General features: G+C 45.8%; 1 protein-coding gene across 2 annotated transcripts in view; it reads right to left on the bottom strand.

Moving 5' to 3' along the window:
- Positions 1-2182: 2182 nt before the first annotated feature.
- ASUN (asunder, spermatogenesis regulator) overlaps positions 2183-20611 on the bottom strand; it is a 45641-nt gene continuing 27212 nt past the window's right edge. The window contains exons 11-19 of one of the 2 annotated variants that reach the window (XM_018556089.1): positions 19347-19525; positions 18745-18915; positions 18348-18502; positions 17651-17875; positions 15544-15683; positions 13775-13910; positions 12306-12341; positions 8603-8605; positions 2183-2193 (exon numbers count right to left, since the gene is read on the bottom strand). In XM_018556089.1, the coding sequence (XP_018411591.1) occupies position 2193; positions 8603-8605; positions 12306-12341; positions 13775-13910; positions 15544-15683; positions 17651-17875; positions 18348-18502; positions 18745-18915; positions 19347-19525 (1046 nt within the window). In that variant the 3' untranslated portion in view covers positions 2183-2192. Of the gene's footprint in view, positions 2194-8602; positions 8606-12128; positions 12342-13774; positions 13911-15543; positions 15684-17650; positions 17876-18347; positions 18503-18744; positions 18916-19346; positions 19526-20611 lie in introns of those variants that run through there. The other variant, XM_018556090.1, reaches the window with a different exon arrangement.

Genomic DNA, 20611 nt, shown 5'->3' with positions numbered 1-20611 from the left:
ACGGGCAGTGTGCGCTTGCGCACACCGGCCCGTGCGGCTTTTATCTTGTGAACATGCCACACACCCGCCGACAATCGTACTTTTCTCGCCGGGTTTTCAGACATGTTCATAAGATAAAAGTCATGCGACCTTACAGTAGGAGAGGTCGCATGCCTTTCACACACCTTGCGATAATCGTACGATCGCGGGGTTTACCCGCGATTATCGTACGATTATCGCAAGCTGTGTGGGCACCTTTAGTCTGGTGTGGTTCCTGCTGTAGGCTCTGTGACCGTTACATTGATGTGAGCCAGAGAGTTATAACCCCGGTCTTCTGTATCCCATTGGGGAAATTTCCTTTCACTTCCTGTCCAATAGCCACAACAGGAAGTAAAAGGAAATCCCTTTCACCAAGGGGCCTTGACTATTTCCCACCCAATTAAAAGCTAACACAAAAAAAAGTTTTTGCTTTACATACACTTTCAATTATAAGTTCAATAGATAACACCCTTTCGAGCCACAACACCCAGCTGGCTTTAAGGCAGTTATAGACAATGGGCGACATTAGGGTTGCCACCTTTTCTTCAAGTGAAACCCGAACACTCAGGCGACGTGCAGACATTTTTTGGGGAGAATGAGTGGTGGCTTATTCATAGGTATATAGCGCTGCCCATTTATATGTTAATATCACAGTTGAGACTATTTTCTTTGGGGGGCCAGTAGACCCTATCTTAATTTTGGTTGCCCCTGTCTGCCTGACATCTTGTGTCCGGGTTTCTGCTGCCATGAAACCCGGACGCAGCATTCAAAACCCGAACTGTCTGGTTGAATCCTGGACAGGTGGCAACCCTAGGTGACATACAGGCAGGAGGCCAATTTTTTCCTATTTTCCCAATTTGAACAGTTGCACCCAGTGATTATGTGTCTATAGAGAGGGGTGCTTTACAGACATCTCCAACATCAGCTTATCAGGGGGAACTGAAAAACAAATGGGCAGTTTTCAAACTTGTCTGACTGCTTCTCCTCCCTGACAAGCCCTAGCCATTGGTGTCTACTGTTGTCCCATACAAACAGCAAAAAGTTTTCCCAGCACACTCACCACTCAGCATGCAAAAAAACCTGTCTCACCGCTAAGGTTAAAAACAGAGGTTTAGATACACGTCTTCTGCAGAAAATGAGAAAGCCGCCAAGGCACCTCTAAATAGTGCGGTGCTAACTCTAAACTAGGAGAGTCTCCATCTTGGAGCACATATGGCAAAAGATCAAATTGAGTGCAGGTTTGCCATTTGTCTTGGCAAACCTGCGTTTGCCATTTGTTTTGCTTGACTGATTTGGTGCAGTGACGCATGGGGGGTCTCAGCTGCCTTGTGATGTGCGGGATCCCTGGTGCGTCCCTGTGCCTTTAAGGGAGGTTGAGCTTCCCCCTGACAAACCTGCACCCAATTTGATCTTTTGCCCCATGTGCTCCAAGATGCGGGTGTCCGTACTCGTACACTGACAGGATGGATCCCGTAACACGCACCCGTACGGACCTGCACTTGGGATGAGCGTAGGGCGGCGTACAGCCGCGTACTCCCATAGAAAAAGACTGGGGCTGTTTACTAATCACACGCAGCACCTGTCCTTCCCGGGAGCTGCCCGATACGGCCGTGCACGCAGCACAGAGCTGTACGTGAATGAGGGCTACATGGTTCTGTTAATTGCAAGTGGAGTACCAGGAAAGCCACTTTAGACAGAAAATGGGTACTGAACCTCAACCATAGTACCCAACAGTGCAGTAACCCAACTGTAGTAATCAAGATCACCTGAGTCACCACTGTGACCATTCTTGATACAACAGGCAACTGCCTTTACTGGTTTTTCCCAATCTCTTGGAGATTGCAAAACTTGGGGAAGCAAGAGCATGTTGCTTAGCAGAGAGACCCTGTGTGGTGGCAACTTTGCAGGTGAGAACTACTGTTTTTTTTAAATGTCCGGCTAGGTTTTATTTTTATTCTGCTCTATTGCTGCAGATAAGATTCCCAAATGATTAATTGTGTTTTTCTGATGCAGGGAATGCAATAAAGCTGGCTGTGTTCCTGATGCAGATTTTCCCTTATTTCCTGTCTGTTGATAATGTAGTGTTTGGAACAGGAAGTAAGGGGAAATCTCCCAAATAAGTTTTCCTGTCCTTCCCTATTCTATGGGAAGTAAAAAAAATAATAATAATTATGTCTGGATTTACTTAAGAGTGAATATAACTGATGGACACCAGCCACAGTGGAAGTAAACACCATTCAACGTCCTGTATTATTACATGAATTAATTTATTATGCAGCCGGCATACAAAATTGTTCTGCAGCAATGCTTCTGTATGGACCACACCTTATCTCAAGTGATATTAGATCCCACGCTGAACAATACTTCATTACAGTGATATGGCCGGGGTGATCACTGCGCTTTGTTCCTTCACAGGTCATCTTTTCTTCGACAGTAAATATACCAAATGAAAAGAAAAGCTTTCCAAAGGATCAACGACGGTTCCCACACCGAGGTCAGACGATATATGTACCGTGGATATTTTTAGGGAAATTTCTCCTGATCTTCTATCATCGGGTTTCTGTCCGTATTCATGAAAACGCTAAATTCCCTTACATCACAGATTCCTTTCCGAAAAGGTAGAATAGAACATCTGCGAGGTTCATGTGCACTGAATTTCTCACAAAGCAATGAACTTAGAGCTGTGCAGTGTGCATAACTATTTGTTCATAGTGGTAATTACACCATCCAGCCATAACATTATAACCACCCGACTTATATTGAGTAGGTCCCCCTTTTGCCGCCAAAACAGCCCTGACCCATTGAGACATGGACTCCATAGACCTCTGAAGGAATGCTGTGGTATCTAGCACCAAGCAGATCCTTTAAGTCCTGTAAGCTGTGAGGTAAGGCCTCCATGGATCGGACTTGTTTTTCCAGCACATGCCACAGGTGCTCGATTGGATTGATATCTGGAGAAATTGGAGGTCAAGTCAACACCTCAAACTCATTGTTGTGTTCCTCAAACCATTCTTGAACCATTTTTGCATTGTTGCAGGGTGCATTTTCCTGCTGAAAGAGCCCACTGCTATCAGGGAATACCGTTTCCATGAAGGGGGGTACTTGGTCAGTAAGAATGTGTAGGTAGGTGGTACGCGTCAAAGTAGCATCCACATGAATGACCGGACCCAAGGTTTCCCAGCAGAACATTGCCCAAAGCATCACACTGACTCCACCAGGTTACCACCCTCCCATATTTCATCCTGGTGCCATCTCTTCGCCAGGAAAGTGATACACTCAGCACCTGGCCATTCACATGATGTAAAAGAAAACGTGATTTATCAGATCAGGCCACCTTCCATGGCTCCTTGGTGCAGTTCTAATGCTCACGGACCCATTGTAGGCCCTTTTGGCGGTGGACACGGGTCAGGATGGGCAAACTTACCACTCATTGGCTACACATACACAACAAACTGCAATGCACTGTGTATGTTCAGACACCTTTCTATCTGAACCAGCAGGAATTTGACCTACAGCAGCTCTTCTATTAGGTTGAACTACACAGGCCAGCCTTGGTCCCCCCCCTCCCCGGGAATCAGTGAGCCTTGGCCACCCTTGACTTTAAAGCTGGTTCACCTGTTTTCCTTCCTTGAACCATCTGGTTGGTCATGACCGCTACCAGTGGCGACTCTAGGAACAATATATAGGGGGGGCACATAAGATACCACAGTCAAAAGTGGGGGGGCACTAATAATTATCACCATTAAATCATACCACTGAAAAAAACCGAATAAAGTATATATAATTTAGATTACAAGTATGAGAGTAATGCGGTATGCAATGATTTTATATATATATATTACAATAAAAAGGTATGGGTATGTAGACAGATTGGTTAGACTCAGGGCCAGGAGTGCGTGAATTAATGTCTGGGCCCCCCAAGTGACAGAATGCTAGGGTCCAGTCACAGCTGCAACTATTTGACCCTGTAGTTCTGCCACTGTATAGAGGACTATAAAACCCAACAATACATTATACAGCAATGCAGAATACCACCAGCTATAAAGCACTACAAATCCCAGCAATACATTATACAGCAATGCAGAATACCACCAGCTATAAAGGACTACAAATCCCAGCAATACATTATACAGCAATGGAGAATGCCACCAGCTATAAAGGACTACAAATCCCAGCAATCCATTATACAGCAATGGAGAATGCCACCGTCAGCTATAGAAGACTACAAATCCCTGTAATACATTCACAGCAATGCAGAATACCACCAGCTATAGAGGACTACAAATCCCAGCAATACACTATACAACAATACAGAATAATACTATTTGTTATAGAGCACTACAAATCCCAGCAACACATTATGCAACAATGCAGAATACATTTATCTATAGATGACTGGTGCTGGGTCCTGTATCCTGGTCCTCGGTGCCACGGAGCTCTGGGCCAGTCCCTGTGCACACTAGTAGCACATGGATGTGCCTTTAAAAATCAATGGCACAACAAATGTGTTTTGGCGCATTTCCACAGACATAAATGCCGAGCGCACACATTGCGTCCTCAGAATGCGCAGGTGTTAACCAGGCCTGAAAGTACGTTCCAGCCTGATTTTGGCCGGAACGCACTGCATCGCGGCCAGCTCACTTTTTTGTGGGGCAGGAGGGTGCGTGGAGGGCCACTGAAGTGAATGGCACCGTACCCGCGCCTATTTTGATCGCACAGGACCATGCGGCCGATCGCATTGCGGTGCCAGTGCCATTCACTTCAATGGCCTGCCACTCCCCCTCCTGCCCCACAAAAAAGTGACGCGGCCGCAATGCGATGCAGTGCGTTTTGGCCAGAATCGGACCTGAACGCACTGCATCTGGTGTGAATGGGCCCTAAGACTAACATTAGACCTATAATGAAACTCCAATATCAGTCAGTTACAAAATAATAGCAATTAAGTAATTAAGTAAGTCAAGGGTTAACTTTGTCAACACAAGTTTTACTTGCAGTAAGTAGACTTTAGTGATTCCACACAAGGGAAGGTGCTGGAGAGCAGGTCAGCGAAAAGGCTGGAGTCAGGAACATTGCAGCCTGTCAACCTGGAACTCAGGATGGAGAGCGGTGAGGTAAGTAGTAGATTTTTTTTTTTTTTCTTCCAGGATGGAGAGTGGTGTCCCTCGCAGCCGACGAGAGGACATCACACACAGTTCAAATTCCGCGGCTACCAGCCGTGGAGGCGTCTATGGGGCAGATCCGAGTGACGTCGAGGGACCTGATTGGGACTTGTGCACCTGCTGCTTGTTCCGTGCGGCCGGGCAGTGCAGTCAGAGCGGCAAAGGGAGAGACTATTTTCTCAGGGCGGCGGGGGTGGACTGGGCAATTTTTGCTCCCCTCCCCAGAAAATAGACTCTGCCTTTGCCGCTGTCACTGCGGTGCCCGGTCGCACCGCAATACCGCATCGCACAAGCAGCGGGTGCATAGGTCACACTATGTCCCTCGGATCTGCCACTGTTAGCGGGGGGGCACACGGGGGGGCAAGCACTCACCTAGGGGGGGCAATTGCCCCCCCCCGCCCCCCTGTAGCGACGCCACTGACCGCTACAGACCGGGAATATCACACAAGGGCTGCAGTGTTAGGGTCCCCACACACCTTACGATTATCGTACGATAATCGCGGGAAATCCCGCGATCGTACGATGATCGTAAGGTATGTTGAAGCCGTGCGACCTCTACTACTGTAAGGTCGCACGACTTTAAACTTACGGACATGTTCGAAAACCCGCCGAGCATCGTACGATGTTCGGTGGGTTTGTGGCATGTCCGTACGATAACAGCCGTACGGGCCGGTGTGCGCAAGCGCACACTGCCCGTTCGGCATTGCGGTCATAGGAAGCCCGTGGGGCGTGGCTTGCAAGGGGGCGTGGCTTGCGATCATCGCAAGTACGATCTGCCTATGCAACATAGGCAGATCGTACGTTTTTTTAAGTACCTTACAACCATCGCAAGACAAAAGTCTTGCGATGGTTGTAAGGTGTGTGCCCAGCCTAAGGCACCATTCACACCTAGGCGTATTGTAATATGCGCGTCTGTCGCACGTTTTTTTTAACACGATTCGCGGTAAAAAAGTTGCGCGACCGTCGCGCGATTCCGAAGGCTACTTGGCTGTATCCCAATGGAAAACGCCCTACAAAATGGCCCAAAGTAGTACCTGGACCATTTCAGGCGTGGGCCGTTTTGTAGGGCGTTAGGGACGGGCGGAAATACGGCAAGGTGGGAACGAGGCCATTGACTACAATGCAATTTATATTTTTGACCGTTTTGTAGAGCGTTCGTCGAGCGTAGAACGCACTACAAAACGGTCAGGTGTGAACGAGGGCTTAGAGTTGCTCTGACCCAATCGTCTAGCCATCACAATTTAGCTCTTGTCAAAGTCGCTCAAATCCTTACATTGCCCATTTTTTCTGCCTCCAACGCATCAACTTCAGGGACAAAATGTTCACTTGCTGCCTAATTCATGCCACCCACTTCCAAGTGCCATTGTAACCAGATAATCAATGTTATTTACCGCTCTGTGGTCATCATGTTATGGCTGATCGGTGTACGTGCATAGGATTACCCGCACAACGTGTTGGGGAGGTCTATTTACATTGTAAAATTCTGAACCAATACAGATCCGGTTTATCATAAACCAATGTAGTCTCGGGAATTACATTAAAGGCCCCCTGCAGTAGGTATGTAGTAATTGAAAAATAAAAAGGGTTCCCCAATTAATATACCAACCCTTATCCAAACATGCAGCCTGGGTGATCCCCTTCTACCTTCTATTAGAATAGACCACATTCCTTTCCAAATTGGGGAGTCCCTTGCAATGGGGGAGGGGTGGCAAAGTCCTCTCCCACCCCTTGCAAAGTACCCTTGTCCCAATGTTGAGGGGTAAGGGCCTGTTCCCCACCTGGAGTTCAGTTTTACATTCAAAATATAATTGGGCAGAAATTATTTATATTATTATTATTATTATATGATTATCTTATTAAAGTGGGATTTTCTTTTCGGGTTCTTCATCAGCGTTCTTGTTGCCTCCACGACAAAAGCTGCCGGGATGAGAGAGTTCATTTTCCGTGTCACTGAGAACGTCTGCTTCTCCTGTGTTAATATTGACACAGGAAACTACCTGCAGCCAAGATACGGTACATGCCTGCTATGGTTTAATCTACCCCGGACTGAGCCTGTAATCTCCCGAGTCCTGGGCACACAGCACTCTCATGATCGCCCCGTGTCTTTGCTGTACATAAAGTTTTCCTTGTTGAAGGGACCAGTGATTGAGCGTTACTTTCAAAGACAGCACAAGGTTATAGAATGCTAAGAACAAATCAGTTTCTGTTACGGTAAATCTATTATTTAAAATGTATTTTTTGGTACTTGTAAAGATTTGCATGAATAAATTCCTGACGTCACAATATTCCTGACGTGTTACCTCTCATCGTTAACAAGCTGTGCTTATGCTCAGTCCAGTGACTTTGCCTAGCCTGAGATGATTTAATCAGTCTGCTGCATGCAGGAGGAAGTATTTCCTCAGTCTCCTCTCCACTAGTGCAGTGATCAGCCTGCAACATTATAACAAGTCATAAGCTGAGAGGCTGCAGCAGGGGCTGATCTGTCTTAAAGGAGAGCTATGGGGTTAAGGCTTTTCCCCATAGTTCTCCTTAGGGTAACGGGAGGACACAAACTAGCGTCCTCCCGTCACCCTAGGCTCAGTATACCGTAAGCTGTAGCTCGCTGTATATTGAGACGCCGCAGCTGAAGCGGATCCCGACAATTATGCCGGGATCCGCCCAGCTGCGTGACTGACAGCTGGCTCTGCCTATCTAGATGCAGAGCCAGCTGTACCCGCCCCCTCCCCCGTCCGTTCCGCCAGTCAGCGCTGGGAATCCAGCCCCTCCCCTGTCAGGGCAGAGAGCCGTGACAGGATTGAGAGGTGAGCGAACGCCAGTATGTGTTCGCTCACCTCCCGATCTACTGAGCCGACCTGTGACAGTCTCATTGTCACAGGTCGACTAGAACTATGAGGTAAGTGAAAAGCACTCACCTCATAGTTCTCCTTTAAGGCCGTGACGCACTGCACGCAAAGCCGCGCAGAGCGAAGCAAAGCTGTCCGGCACGGAGCTTTGCATGCAGTGTGTGAACTGAGTGCACGCACATGATTGACTACACCTTCAGCCAATCGGGACCTGCGTAACAACCAACCAGACGTCGCATTGCGATGCGCCGGTTTATACGTGCAAGCCGATTGGCTGAAGATGACATTTTTCATCTTGGCACGCTCAGCTACGCGAGCTCTCGCAAGCTGAGGTGCCGAGAAAATTACATGACACACTGCTCGTGAAGGCAGCGCGCCACCGCTCCGCGCTGCTTTGCGTGCAGTGTATCACAGCCTTTAGACAATTTTGACCACAGCCAAGGACTGCACAATATTTACATGACTGTGCCATCTCTGAACCAACATCACAGTCCAGGACCTAGATGGTTCCGTCCTTCTGGAGAGAAAAGTAGATGAAGGCATTGTGAGAAGGAGATACTGTGATCTCTGAGAGGTTATAACTACCTGGAAGTGTTACACTGACACATTATGTAGCATGCATGCACTTGTCTTGAAATATATCTGATATTAGGTCCACTTTAACCTTCGAAAACAATTCATAGATATTCCCCCCTATAGGTTATTCAGGTGTCATGACTTTCTTAATTTGCTAATTTAACTCTGCGTACAATTTTCTCAAAGACCGCTGTAATGTAAAGGTGGCCATACACTGTACAACCATCGCAAGACCTTAGTCTTGCGATGGTTGTAAAGGGATTAAAAAAACGTACGATCTGCCTATCTTGGACAGGCAGATCGCACTCTCGATCATCGCAAGCCTGCCCCCCTGAGGGGCGGGCTTCCGATGACCGCAATGCTGAACGTGCAGTGTGCGCGTGCGCACACCGGCCCGTTCAGCATTTATCTTCTGAGCACCATTCTAACCAGCCGAGAATCGTACGATTCCCGGCTGGTTTTCGAACATGCTGGTTCGACGGAAGACGTGCGACCGTACAGTAGAAACGGTCGCACGTCTCCGTTCACACTGCTCAATTCTCGTACGATCGCGGGATTTCCCGCGGTTCTCGTACGAGAATCGAGCAGTGTATGGGCACCTTAACACAGGTTGGGCTTAACAAAAGAAAACTTGTCTTTTTTGGATGCTCTACTTGTGCAGCACCCCTGATTGGTTCATTGTGCTGCTTCGACCTCTCTCAGTCTGACCTCTACTGTACAGGGGTCTGCAACAGGCTGCTAGGAAGTCAGATTCAGATACTTCCACTGCTTGTATTAAAATATACATGTCATGATGTATTAATGATGACAGAGCTGAAATTAATCTGGCTCCTTTGTATCTGCCCGGAGTTCAGCTTTAATGTTTTGCATGTTGAACCGTTTCTGCTGCCCAACTCCAGTGACTTTGTTTACCATCAGCTCTCTGTCCCTCCAGCCAGTGACCCTCATTTGCTACCAGCTGGCCAGGTTTTGTGAGTACCCCGGACCTGTGTGTTGCCTATCCGCTTTGCACTTGCAAAATATCTGATTCTAGAAACAAGGCCGGGAGGTGTTCCTGCTGTTCTGGGTGGCCCTAGCTCACTTTCAACTAAGGGCCCTGTGACTGCTTGATGGTGCGGACGTCTTAGGAGTCATGCTGGCCCCTGCTCTTAAAGTCTTTCCACTCTTTGGAACCTTCTCAGCTCTGTAGGGTGAAATTGGGTCCTATGCCCTCTAAGTGGAGGTTTTACTATAGTCACACAGAACTTTATGTCCCAAATTACCCAGTTATTTGGGGACTCTGATTGCAGAGGCTGTAAACATACTCTCATGTAGATTCTGTATCTGATTTGCCTACGCCCTGAGCAGTTTCTGAGCCATCTTCTGCAGAGTCTCTGATTATGAGTCACTCAAATCTTTTGGATGAGCTTACCCCCTAAGCAAGAATAGTCTGCTGCTATTACTCCTGAGTTGAAGGCTCCTATTGAGCACCACTATGAAAGTAGAGGATCAACCTGTTTCTTCTATCAGTTCTGTTTCCAGCCTTGGGTCGTATATGATCCCGTTCCTTTGCACCCACTTTTCCAACTGATTATATAAAAAGATTGGAAATGTCCTAATAGGCGGGTTGCCCCCTTCCCCATGGACTAACCTGTTGGAGGACCATCCAATCCACATTTTAGTTAGACGACACCCCAAGGGTGGCATATATCAACCATCAAGGGAGAAACAGAGTTCTCGCTGCTACAAGAGAGGTAGAGAGAATCCTGTCCTGGGCAGAACTTTATGTTCCAACCTTGTCAGCTGTGTACATCCCAGACATGAACAATTTGCAGACTTCCTCGGTCGGCAGCATTTGGAGTGGGGAAAATGGTCTCTACACCCGGAGGTGTTCAGGACCTGTGTCATAAGAGGGGAATGCTGAATGTGGTCCACCTGACCTCTAGGTTCAATAATAAGCTGGACAAGTTTGTATTCAGGTGCCGGGATCCAATGGCGGAAACAATGGATGCTCTGGGTGCTCCGTGGGTTCAGTACACCTTGATCTATGCCTTTCCTTCTTTGAAACTTCTTCCTTGCCTGCTCTACAGGACTGAGCATTGCAGTGATCCTCAATTCTCCATATTGGCCCAGGCAGATGTGGTACACCAACCCAGTAGGACTCCCAGAAAATGCACCGTGGGCTATGCTAGACCATCTGTATCTACTGTCCCAGGGACCAATTTACCAACATGCTTCTTGGTCACTGGCTTTATTGGCATGGCTTTTGAAGCCCAGGTTCTAAGTGACTTGAAGTCTGTGATTTCTGCAATGCTTAAGACTAGAAACATCCTCTCCTTCCTGCAGTTGGGCCTGCACCAGAGTTTGACTCTCATAACCATTTAAGGTCAAGTCTCTGCACTTTCTATTCTGTTTAGGAGACTGTTGGCCTCTCACTCCTTTATTAAGACCTTTGTGCATGGGGGTCTCCCTTTGACCGTGAGGGATCTGAATCTATTTCTCCCTGCACTTTAGAAGCTACAATTTGGGCCCACTAGAGACATTCCTTTCTCTTCTCTTACCCACAAGGTTGCTTTCCTTGTAACCATCAGCTCTTGCAAGGAACCCTATTTGGTCTTGCAAAAGGACAAAGTTGTGTTAAGGGCCCCGGGCTTCCTATGCCTAAGGTAGTATCTCCCTCTCCCTAACCAGGAGTATGTTCTTCCAGCCTTTTGTCCGGCTCCAGTTCATCAGAAGGAAATTTCCATTGTCTGGATGTGGTTTGGGCTGTGAGTTTACCTCTCAGACACTGCTTCTTTCAGGAAGACTCGTTCCCTTTTTGTCATTCTGGATGGACCATGGAAGGGTACTCATGGCTTCTCGTTCCACCATCTCTAGGTGGCTGAGACAGACCATCGTTCACTGTTATGCGCTTAAGGATCAGGTTCCATCCTTTCTTGTTAAGGTGCACACTACTACTATGTTTGTGAGCGTTTCTGGGCTTTTCGGCATCAGGCCACGATTTCCCAGATTTGAAAGGCTACCATGTGGCCTTCTGTTAACAGGTGGACGTTCTTGTCTTGTGGCATAAAGTTCCTTCAGGTGCTCTTTGAGCTGCAGGCAGTCCCCAGTTTTCTGTTCTTACTTTGAGCCTTTTAGCAATTGTTGTGTGATGCCCACCCATCAGTTGGACTTTTAAAAATTCCTGTGTCCCTTAATGGACCAGAAGGAATAGAATAAGATTTTGTGTGCATTCCGTAAAGTCGTTTTCTTCAATCCATTGAGGGACACAGGTCACACACTCTGCTACAAAACTAAGGCATGCTGGTAGTATGGGGTTATCGTGGTCTGGCCTACACTTTTTTTTTCTGTATGCCAGTGTCTCATCCACCTGCAGGCAGCCGTATAACCTGAAGGTTAAAAACTTACTGTGACCCCAAATGGACTCCAGAATAAAGATATTGCTGCGAGTATAAAAATCCTATTTTTCACACACAAAAAAAGAAACACTTTTTTTTTTTTTGGAAAAAAAGGGTACCACAAAACAACTTTAATATATTTTAAAGACGGGAATATGAGTTTGTTGTTATCGACAAAAAACTGATATCTTATTCTTCTCGTTGTATTAAAATAATATGCTAGAAGTCTGCACATTTACAGGTGATAGAAAGAGGCCGAAATAGTCAAAATTGATCCATGATCTGTAAAATGACTGAATTCATTGCTGTGTGCCAGAAACAAAGTTCATCACTGTCTTCCAGCCTTTCCGTTTTCAACAGGATCATTTCTGCAGGGAAATAGAGAAAATGTACACGTCTAAGTGCATGTCTGGTCAACATTTAAAAAAAGAATCAGTACATCTCTGCAATACATACACATCTCCATGTTTTTGTTTGTTTAAAAATGCTGCGATTACATAAAAATACCTGTTAATCCGACAGAAATCCAGTAAGCTGCTAACTTCCTGTATTAACTGGCAATGCTGCCTCTTGCTGCACCAAAAACCCAAGCAGTGTTGTCAGCCCTGCTCAGCTGACCTCTGTGAACCACAGAACGCCTTCCCCCAAGTTATGGAGATGAAGAGGGACAGGTGTTCTGTAGTCCAAACACACTTCCTATTCTAGGGTGACAACCCTGGTTCTTCACAAATAAAGTATGATGAGTGAGGGTTATCCCAGCAGCTTCCTCTTCCTTCACATGAGCTGAACACCAGAGGTTGTTGTCACCATAGGGAAAGCTTCCCTGAGAAAATGTCATGCAGCCATCGCTAGAGTGCATATAGACAGAAAGTAGCTGTAAAAAGGCCGTAGGAGATGGGCAGCATTCAGATGCAGGAAAGGAGAAAAGGGAAATTTGAAAACAGTTTTTTTTGTTTTTTTGAAATGCCAAGTGTTTATAATACACAGTACTTTAGCAAGCCAGGTTGGTATCTATTTCAAAGTGAACCTTTCTATTACACATGCATGTGAACATAACAGTCCCTTCATAATCAGCACCAATAACTATTGTAATCATGCATTTGCAGCCTAGGTAGACTAGGGCTGGACAGTGCTGGTACAGGCATGCAAATCCAGACTTTTTTTTCTTCTTTCTCTTGATCTCTACCTCCTCCCACTGACCGGTGACATCCGCAGAGACGTGACACAGAGGTGTTTGACAAATTGCCTTCATCTTTCATGCAGCACATCCCTGTCTGGCAGGGCAGGACCTGATTTTCCTCTGCCACAGTTTAATAATACTTACGGGTTTAGTTCTACCCCCAGTCTGTGATTGGACAGTGAAAGGAGAAGCATTAGACTGATGAGCACTACTCTCGGCCACACTGCTCTCTCCTCCTATTAGCAAGTATCTTGCCCTGCAGCACAGCTGATTGGCTACTTGTGCTGCATCTTCCTCTCCAACTCTAAACTCTCCAGAACTGAAGGACCGATTACAAATTCAGGTTGTTGAACTTCTTGCATTAAAAAATATATTTAATAATGTATTAATAAATACAAAGCTGCATTTTTTTGTGTTTTTTATCTACCTGAAGTTCAGCTCTAAATATTGTGTTTAACACTGACCATACTGCATAGGGGTGACACAGTGTCAGATGATGTAGGTGCCTACTAGGGGAGGAAGATGTGGGGCAGGATCAGATTGGTCTTCCTCTCTCTGCAGACAACCACACCTCCTGACTGGTTCTCTTTAAACAATATTCTTCTTCCCTGCAGCTCTCACCCATTCTCTTCCTTGAGGTGCTGGTACAGTTCAGCCTTGTTGTTGACGGAGTTCTGACGTCCATGAAACTCCTGATGTTTCCTGGAATTGGCGGCATTAATTCTCGAACTCCACAGAGACAGCAGAGACATGGGGCCTGCAGACACCAGGAGAAATAAAAAGGAACATGGGTCCATGTATCAAACATCTATGCTGAAAATGAAATGTTACTTAGGTCATTACTCTCTATCACCATAGCTTACAAAATCATTGCTTTTTCCCCCCCAAAAAATAATGACCCTTTCAGGACCAGAGGTCACCGAGGCCTAGATGCCCCGTGTTAAATTTTGCAGCATCAACATATGTCAGGTACCTTGGCTATAACACTATAAAAGGTGAAGAGTTTGGAGAAGGCAGGAGAAGTGAACAATCTAGGAGTTTGTCTTTTGTTTATTATAATGTGGGAGAAGTGTATATAGCTTCTCTCTATCTCTGCAGCTATCAATAGGGTGTTATTGAGGATTTTGGGGTAGAGCACTATAGCGCGTATAATCATTTGTTTTGCTGTTCACTTCACTTGTTGTAGGCTGACAAATGATGTACAAAAAGTTTCCTATACATTTATATTTGAGTACTGTCTTTGTAATTGACAATTACAGTAATAAACAGATGGACACTGCCTCCTTTGGGCTGCGGTGGCATCTGCTGTACCATATTCAGCCTCCAGTCTGCACATGGTCACTAGGCCAAGGCTGACAGTGGTCACATGATTGGGAAACACTCTGATTGGTCCCCAATCATCAGTGTATCAGAACTATTAGTGACAGCCAGCTAGATCGTGCTAGGGAACGTTAATATACAGATTGCAGACAGGGAGGTTTTAAACAGTACAACTTTTAAACATTTCCTCATTTGTTATTGCTGTATTTAGATGTCATGCTGTCCTGGGACCAGATGAGTAAAGATGCCGTTTCCTTTTGCCACACAATTTTTAACAAAAATGCTCTATTGGAGGAAACCTGCTGTCAGCTTGGTATGTAGAGCTATAATTCACCACCAGCTAAACAAAACAGGAAATGGTCTTGTATTGCCTGATCTAAAAAGTCTTGTGGCTACTTCTAAATACCTCCGAGCACCTTTCTTCTACAGTTTCTTTGCAGGTGGCCAGACACTGGAAAACGTAACCAAAATTTGTAAAGCTAGTGTCTTGTTGCTGCCCTGCTATTCGTGCCAGCTTATCCATTGTCCGGCATGTAACTGATGGTAACCATGGTCCTGGATGTTACTCAGAAAGAGGGGTTATGGTAGGTGTGCCCCCATTTATGTACAGACTATGATTTTGAAACTATTAAACATTAAGGAGCAGCGTCCATTGTAGGTGATTTCATCAGCATTTGAAATAGCTTAAAAAACCTTTTGACTTTAATATCACTTTGTTAATACAGAAATTTCCTGTGTCCCTTAACAGTAAGAGAAATACAGATCTGTAACTCCTTCCTCTACATCAGGAAATAGAGAGGGCCTCCATGCTGAAGGACTGCAGAGATCAGATCAGTCAGCCAGATATACAATCGATTATTAACTGGAAAAAGGACAGTCACTATGCAGCACTACATAGCCAGCCGGAAGCCAAGTACTGATTTATTGTGACGTGCTCGATATAAGCGCCACCTTATTTTTTTATGTATATATTAGATTACATATGCATCACAAGAAAAACATTTATAGGACTATACGATCCCCTTCAGACACTATGATAAAGGACAAAGCCAGCCGCTTTCCACACTGACCTTTAGCTTTCTCCACAGGGGTGATGTCTTCTACGACAATGTGCGGCTTTTTGTTGGGGGGCTCTGGAGAATCGGGGGAGTCCTTTATAATCTCAGCCTCTGCCAGGTCCTCCTTTTCCCGATCTATGGATGACTTCATCCTAAAAAAACAAACAAACACATTCCGTTTACTTCAGAAGTACAGTATACCTGGAATCCTCGATACAGGAAACTGTCCATCCACCCAGCACTAAGTATTGGGTAGACGCTGGTCAGATGCACCATCCACAGGTTTCTCAGGGCTCTCTGCACCACCAACTGCAACATCATCCCACTGATCCAATTCCATCACAAGAAGAAAAAAACCGGCTGTGGATTGGGGGAATGGTTGCTGTGAGGTAAAGGGGAGATGTTAAAGGTTTGTCAACTTTTAAAGCAACCATGTCATTCACCTAAAAATTATAACTGGCAGTTCCCTGCAATAGAATAGCCATTATACTCACCACTTCAGTGTTCCCTCCATTCCAGCGCTGAAGCCTCCTTTAGACTATCCAGCATTTGAGACTTCTGGGAGTGTCAGATGTCTGTTTCCCCAGCAACACGCTGTGGCTCCATCGCCCAACCCCTACTTCAGTACAGGACAGGCTGCCTCCATATTTCTCCCAAAGTTCCTTTATTCTTTTGTGCTGTAGTTGTCCAGGGACAACACTGTTTCTGTGGCTCAAATCTCAGAAATTGTCTGTAAAAGGACATTTAAAGGCAAGAGGGAAATGTTTTTTTTGTAATGGCCGCTGCAAGTGGGTGGAGATGAGAACTTGGGTCGCCAAATCTAAAGTCCTTAAAAGATATAAGGCCCCGTTCACATTGAGCGATTTATTGCGCGGTAATTCCCGCGATATCGCGGCTATTTACCGCGCGATATCGCTCTTCAATGCATCTCAATGGGGCAAAGGGTCCTGCTGTCACGGGTCGTGTGTCGCTACAGCAGGACCCTTTTTGCAGCGGATTTTGCCGCGATTCTCGCTTGTTCAATGCAAGCATTTGCGCGATATCGCGCAAAATGCAAATCACGCGACAAACGCGCAATTTGCAAATTGCGCAGTGTGAATGGGGCCTAAGTCATCCGTGGATGATTCAAGCCTCCTACATACGCCACTGGTAAAATATCGGTTCTGGATGGGCAGACCCGTAAAGGGCAGCTATACATTTAAACAGCCTAAGCTTAACATCCCCCCTCTCCCCCCAGTCCTCCCTATATTATATACATTATAAGGTAATAAACTTAATATGGGGAGGGCAAAGGTTTTTAACAATACAGCTATATATTTCAAATAGGAGTATGCTAAGTGATAGGCAAAGCATCTTAAAGTGATTGGTGAGGAAGGTTTTTCAGTGTTCACCCTGCAAATAAACCTTGTTGTTAAACTTCATTACTCTTAAAAACAGGTATTGTAAACCAGGCCTCATTTTGTTACTGGATATGTGATTTTATATTGCAGAGACCACCATGACATCAACTGAAAATCACTCACAGGTTTAAAACAAAAAACAGCGCAGCTTAATTTTCACAAATTAGAACACTGTCACCTCCTGGTCAGAACTAATTTCAGATCAACACTAGAGCCTATACAGTATACTAGAGTCATACATGGGGGAATGGATTTGGGGGGGGGGCGGGGCCTTTACATTTCAACCAATAAACAAAAAATAAATATATTGCAACTTACCAGTCTTTTTAGATGTGGAGGCTGCATTGGTTTCAGACTCAGTAACACACTTCCTGTCCTGGGGTGACAATGCTCATTCACAATACTGGATCCATCGAGGAAGAGCATGCCACCCTAGCACAGGTATACAAAATACCTTTCCCTCACTTCATCTCCATGGCATGGGGGAAGGAGGTTTTGTCCTCAGAGATGGCTGAGAGCAATGTAACTGATAAGAGGGCAGCATGGCAGAAAGTTATCAGCTCACACCCAACAATAAAAATCCAATAGAGGTTCTAACCCTTTGCTACTTGATCCAAAAAGAAAATGTTTTGCCAGGAGTTGGCATTGAACACATTCTTGCATTGGATTTGCCGAGTCTTTCCAAATTGCATGTTGTCATGTGTGACTTTGTAACGTACCTCTCAGATTCTGTCCACTTCTTATCGTGTTCAATGTCCTTCCCAACAGGCTTGTCCTCTTTGTCCTCTCTCTTTCTTCCTCTCTTTTTCCTTTCCTCCTCCTCTGGCGGCTTACTACGGCAGGCTTGCAGGCACTCCATCACCCTCTGGTGCTTTTCAGAGCTGTTAACGTGAGCTCGCACCAGTGTCTCCAGCTCGTTCCACATAATGCGGTACTGCTCGTCCCTGCCAGAACAGAAGCACAGATTATTACCAAAATGAGCAATTCATAGGAATATTAGAAACTTTCAAATCTCTATGAAAATATCTGAAAAGATGGGGGTGGCTTCCTGGTCTTTAACAGAAGTGTGTTTTAAAATTTCAGAGCGGAACTAAATTTCTCAACTCAGTTACATTCCAGGCACGCTTCTGGTGACAACTCTCCCTTTACCGCTTTTTCCTAAGGTGGCCATACACTGCAAATTTTATCCGGTTTGAAATTTGCACAGTGGGTGCCGCTATCAGCACCCTTTCAGCCGCCATCCCTCGATCAGCTGATCGAAGGAGTCAGTCAAGGTAAGTATGTGCAGCTAGAGAGGGCCAAGTTAAAGTGAACCTGTTGTTTTACCCTGTGTCAGCAAAGTATGCTATATCAGTATTATAGATAAATTAATAATTTCTTATTTCATTTGGGAGTTTAACAAACCCTCCTCTGTACCTCTTTGGTCCTTTCCCCCGTGTGCCTGCTGTAGAAATGGGCAAGGCGTCATTCTTCCTCTCCATATCCACCAGATTGTATATGGTTTTCTGGCAGTTCAGGACATCTTCTTCCGTCAGAGTCTCCTTCACGATAACGCTGGCCAGAGGAACGACCTGCCAAGGACACGAGACACGCTCAGGATGCATCATAAACCATATCTCAGGACTGGGCAAACTCCAGCCCTCCAGCTGTGGTGAGACGACAAATCCCATCATGGATCTGTCTCTGGGAGTCATGACTGTGGCTGTAAGAATCTTGAAATGCCTCATGGGATTTGTAGTTCCACAACAGCTGGAGGGCCGGAGTTTTCCCACCCCTTCCATATCTGCATACAGCTGTAGGAGGATACACTTACCGCCTGCATGTTAAAAATGGTGGTCTGTGAGATAATCATTGGCCAGTACCGCGTGTGTCGCTCTAGCTGGAACTTCGCTCGGTCCAGGGGAACTTCCGGCGTTCCGTCTATCCTGTACCGCTGGTCCAGAAAGGGCATGAGTCTGTTCTCCCTCATGAACTCCCCAAAATCCTGTGCAGTGAAAGGCAACATGAAGGCTCTAATAGCATGTGACCGCAGTAAAACGCAGCTAGTGTGCCAAAATGTAACCATCAAAATTTACTTAAAGTGTAGTTCTAGGGGACATCTCTGCAGTACATGCACACTTCAAAAAACTTAATCTCCTAAAAAACACTGGAAGTAAAGAAAAATATCTACTGGTCTGCCAGAAATACACTCTTCTCCCAACTTCCTGTAGTGAGCCGACAATGCTGCCTCTGCTGCACTAAAATCCCAAGCTGTTATCAGTTATGCCCTGGTTTCTCTGTTGGACTACAGAACACCTCCCCCTCTTATCCCCATAACACTAAGGGGGTATTATATACAACATTTTATATCTACCCGAAATGTTTGCTGCAGGAAAGAAACTATGCTGTATATTCCATTTCAGCCTTGTGACTCACCGTAATCCTATAATCGGTGACTCTTCCTCCACAGCCCTCGCTGATTGATGGAGGATCCTCCAGGATGGACCGGGAGCTGCTCAGGACGTGCAGGAAAATTTCCCCGCCGTGGCTGCTCAGCATGTGACTGATCACTTTGGATCCGGACTTACGTGGCTGCTCCAGCAGCACCGAGCGGCCTGAGGAAGAATAAGATTGATCGGCTCAGTGATCAGAAATGAAAAGGAACAACTGCAGCTGCTGAGACAGAAGAAGGTACTTAGATGGGTTCCAGGAGAGAGCTCCCAGTGGGTGTGGCCAGTGTTATAATGTTTACCAGGATTCCAAATAGAATGAAGGAGGTGGGGCAGTGACACCATTTGTACAGAACTGCAACATCTGATAAGTGTAGTCACTTGTTATAATTTACAGTTATGGAGCAGAGGGTGATCACCAGTGGATGTGCGTTGATTTACAGTGTTTCTAGCTATGCTTTAATGGAGTGTTTAGTGGTTTGTCTGGAGTTAAAGTATACATAAAAGCCTATTGGATGAAGTCGCGAAGGGTTAGAACTAGGGATGCACCGATATATCAGCCGAAAATTGCACTTTTGGCATAATGCCGAAAGTGCAATTTTCCTGCCGATACATCAGCACATCCGTGATTTCTTTCCTCCCCGCTGGGCGCTGCTCTGTGTCCCAGCGGGGAGGAGAGAAAGTGACAGCCGCCCGAGCGCTGTGAGCGGCCGGCGTCTCTCCTCCCACACCGCTCAGCCGCATATCACAGTCCGGCAGATCGGTGTGGGGGCGAAGACAGCCCACGCTGTCACAGGAGGCTGAGCTCTACTCCCTGCTCCGCTCGCTCAGCCACCTGTGACAGCGTGTCAGAGAGGAGAGCGAGAGCAAACACTCAGCGATCAGTGATCGCTGAGTGTTTGTAAATAATTGAGGACAGAGTATGGTTACTATATCCTCAATTATGAATGAATGGGAAGTGATCTACATCACCTCCTGTTCATTCATAGCTGTAGTTATAGTAAACATACTCTGGCCTCATGTTATGAATGAACAGGAACACTCAGAGGATTCCTGTTCATTGATAACACGGGACACAGAAAAAGAGATTGAGGACTTTGTGTCCTCAATCTCTTTTTCTATTTTAAAAGGGAATTATCTGTAGTCGGCTTAGACCCCTAATATTTCCCCAAAGCCCCTAAAAGTAATGTAAAAAATAAAATTATTTCATAAAAAATTAATAAAAATAAATATAAAAAATGTAAATGTTTA

Source organism: Nanorana parkeri, unplaced genomic scaffold (genome assembly GCF_000935625.1).
Source record: "Nanorana parkeri isolate BGI_ZX_2015 unplaced genomic scaffold, ASM93562v1 scaffold224, whole genome shotgun sequence".
NCBI classification, from domain to species: Eukaryota; Metazoa; Chordata; class Amphibia; order Anura; family Dicroglossidae; genus Nanorana; species Nanorana parkeri.
The sequence above is the reverse complement of the archived record's forward strand: the minus strand, read 5'-3'. Positions and strand labels throughout refer to the sequence as shown.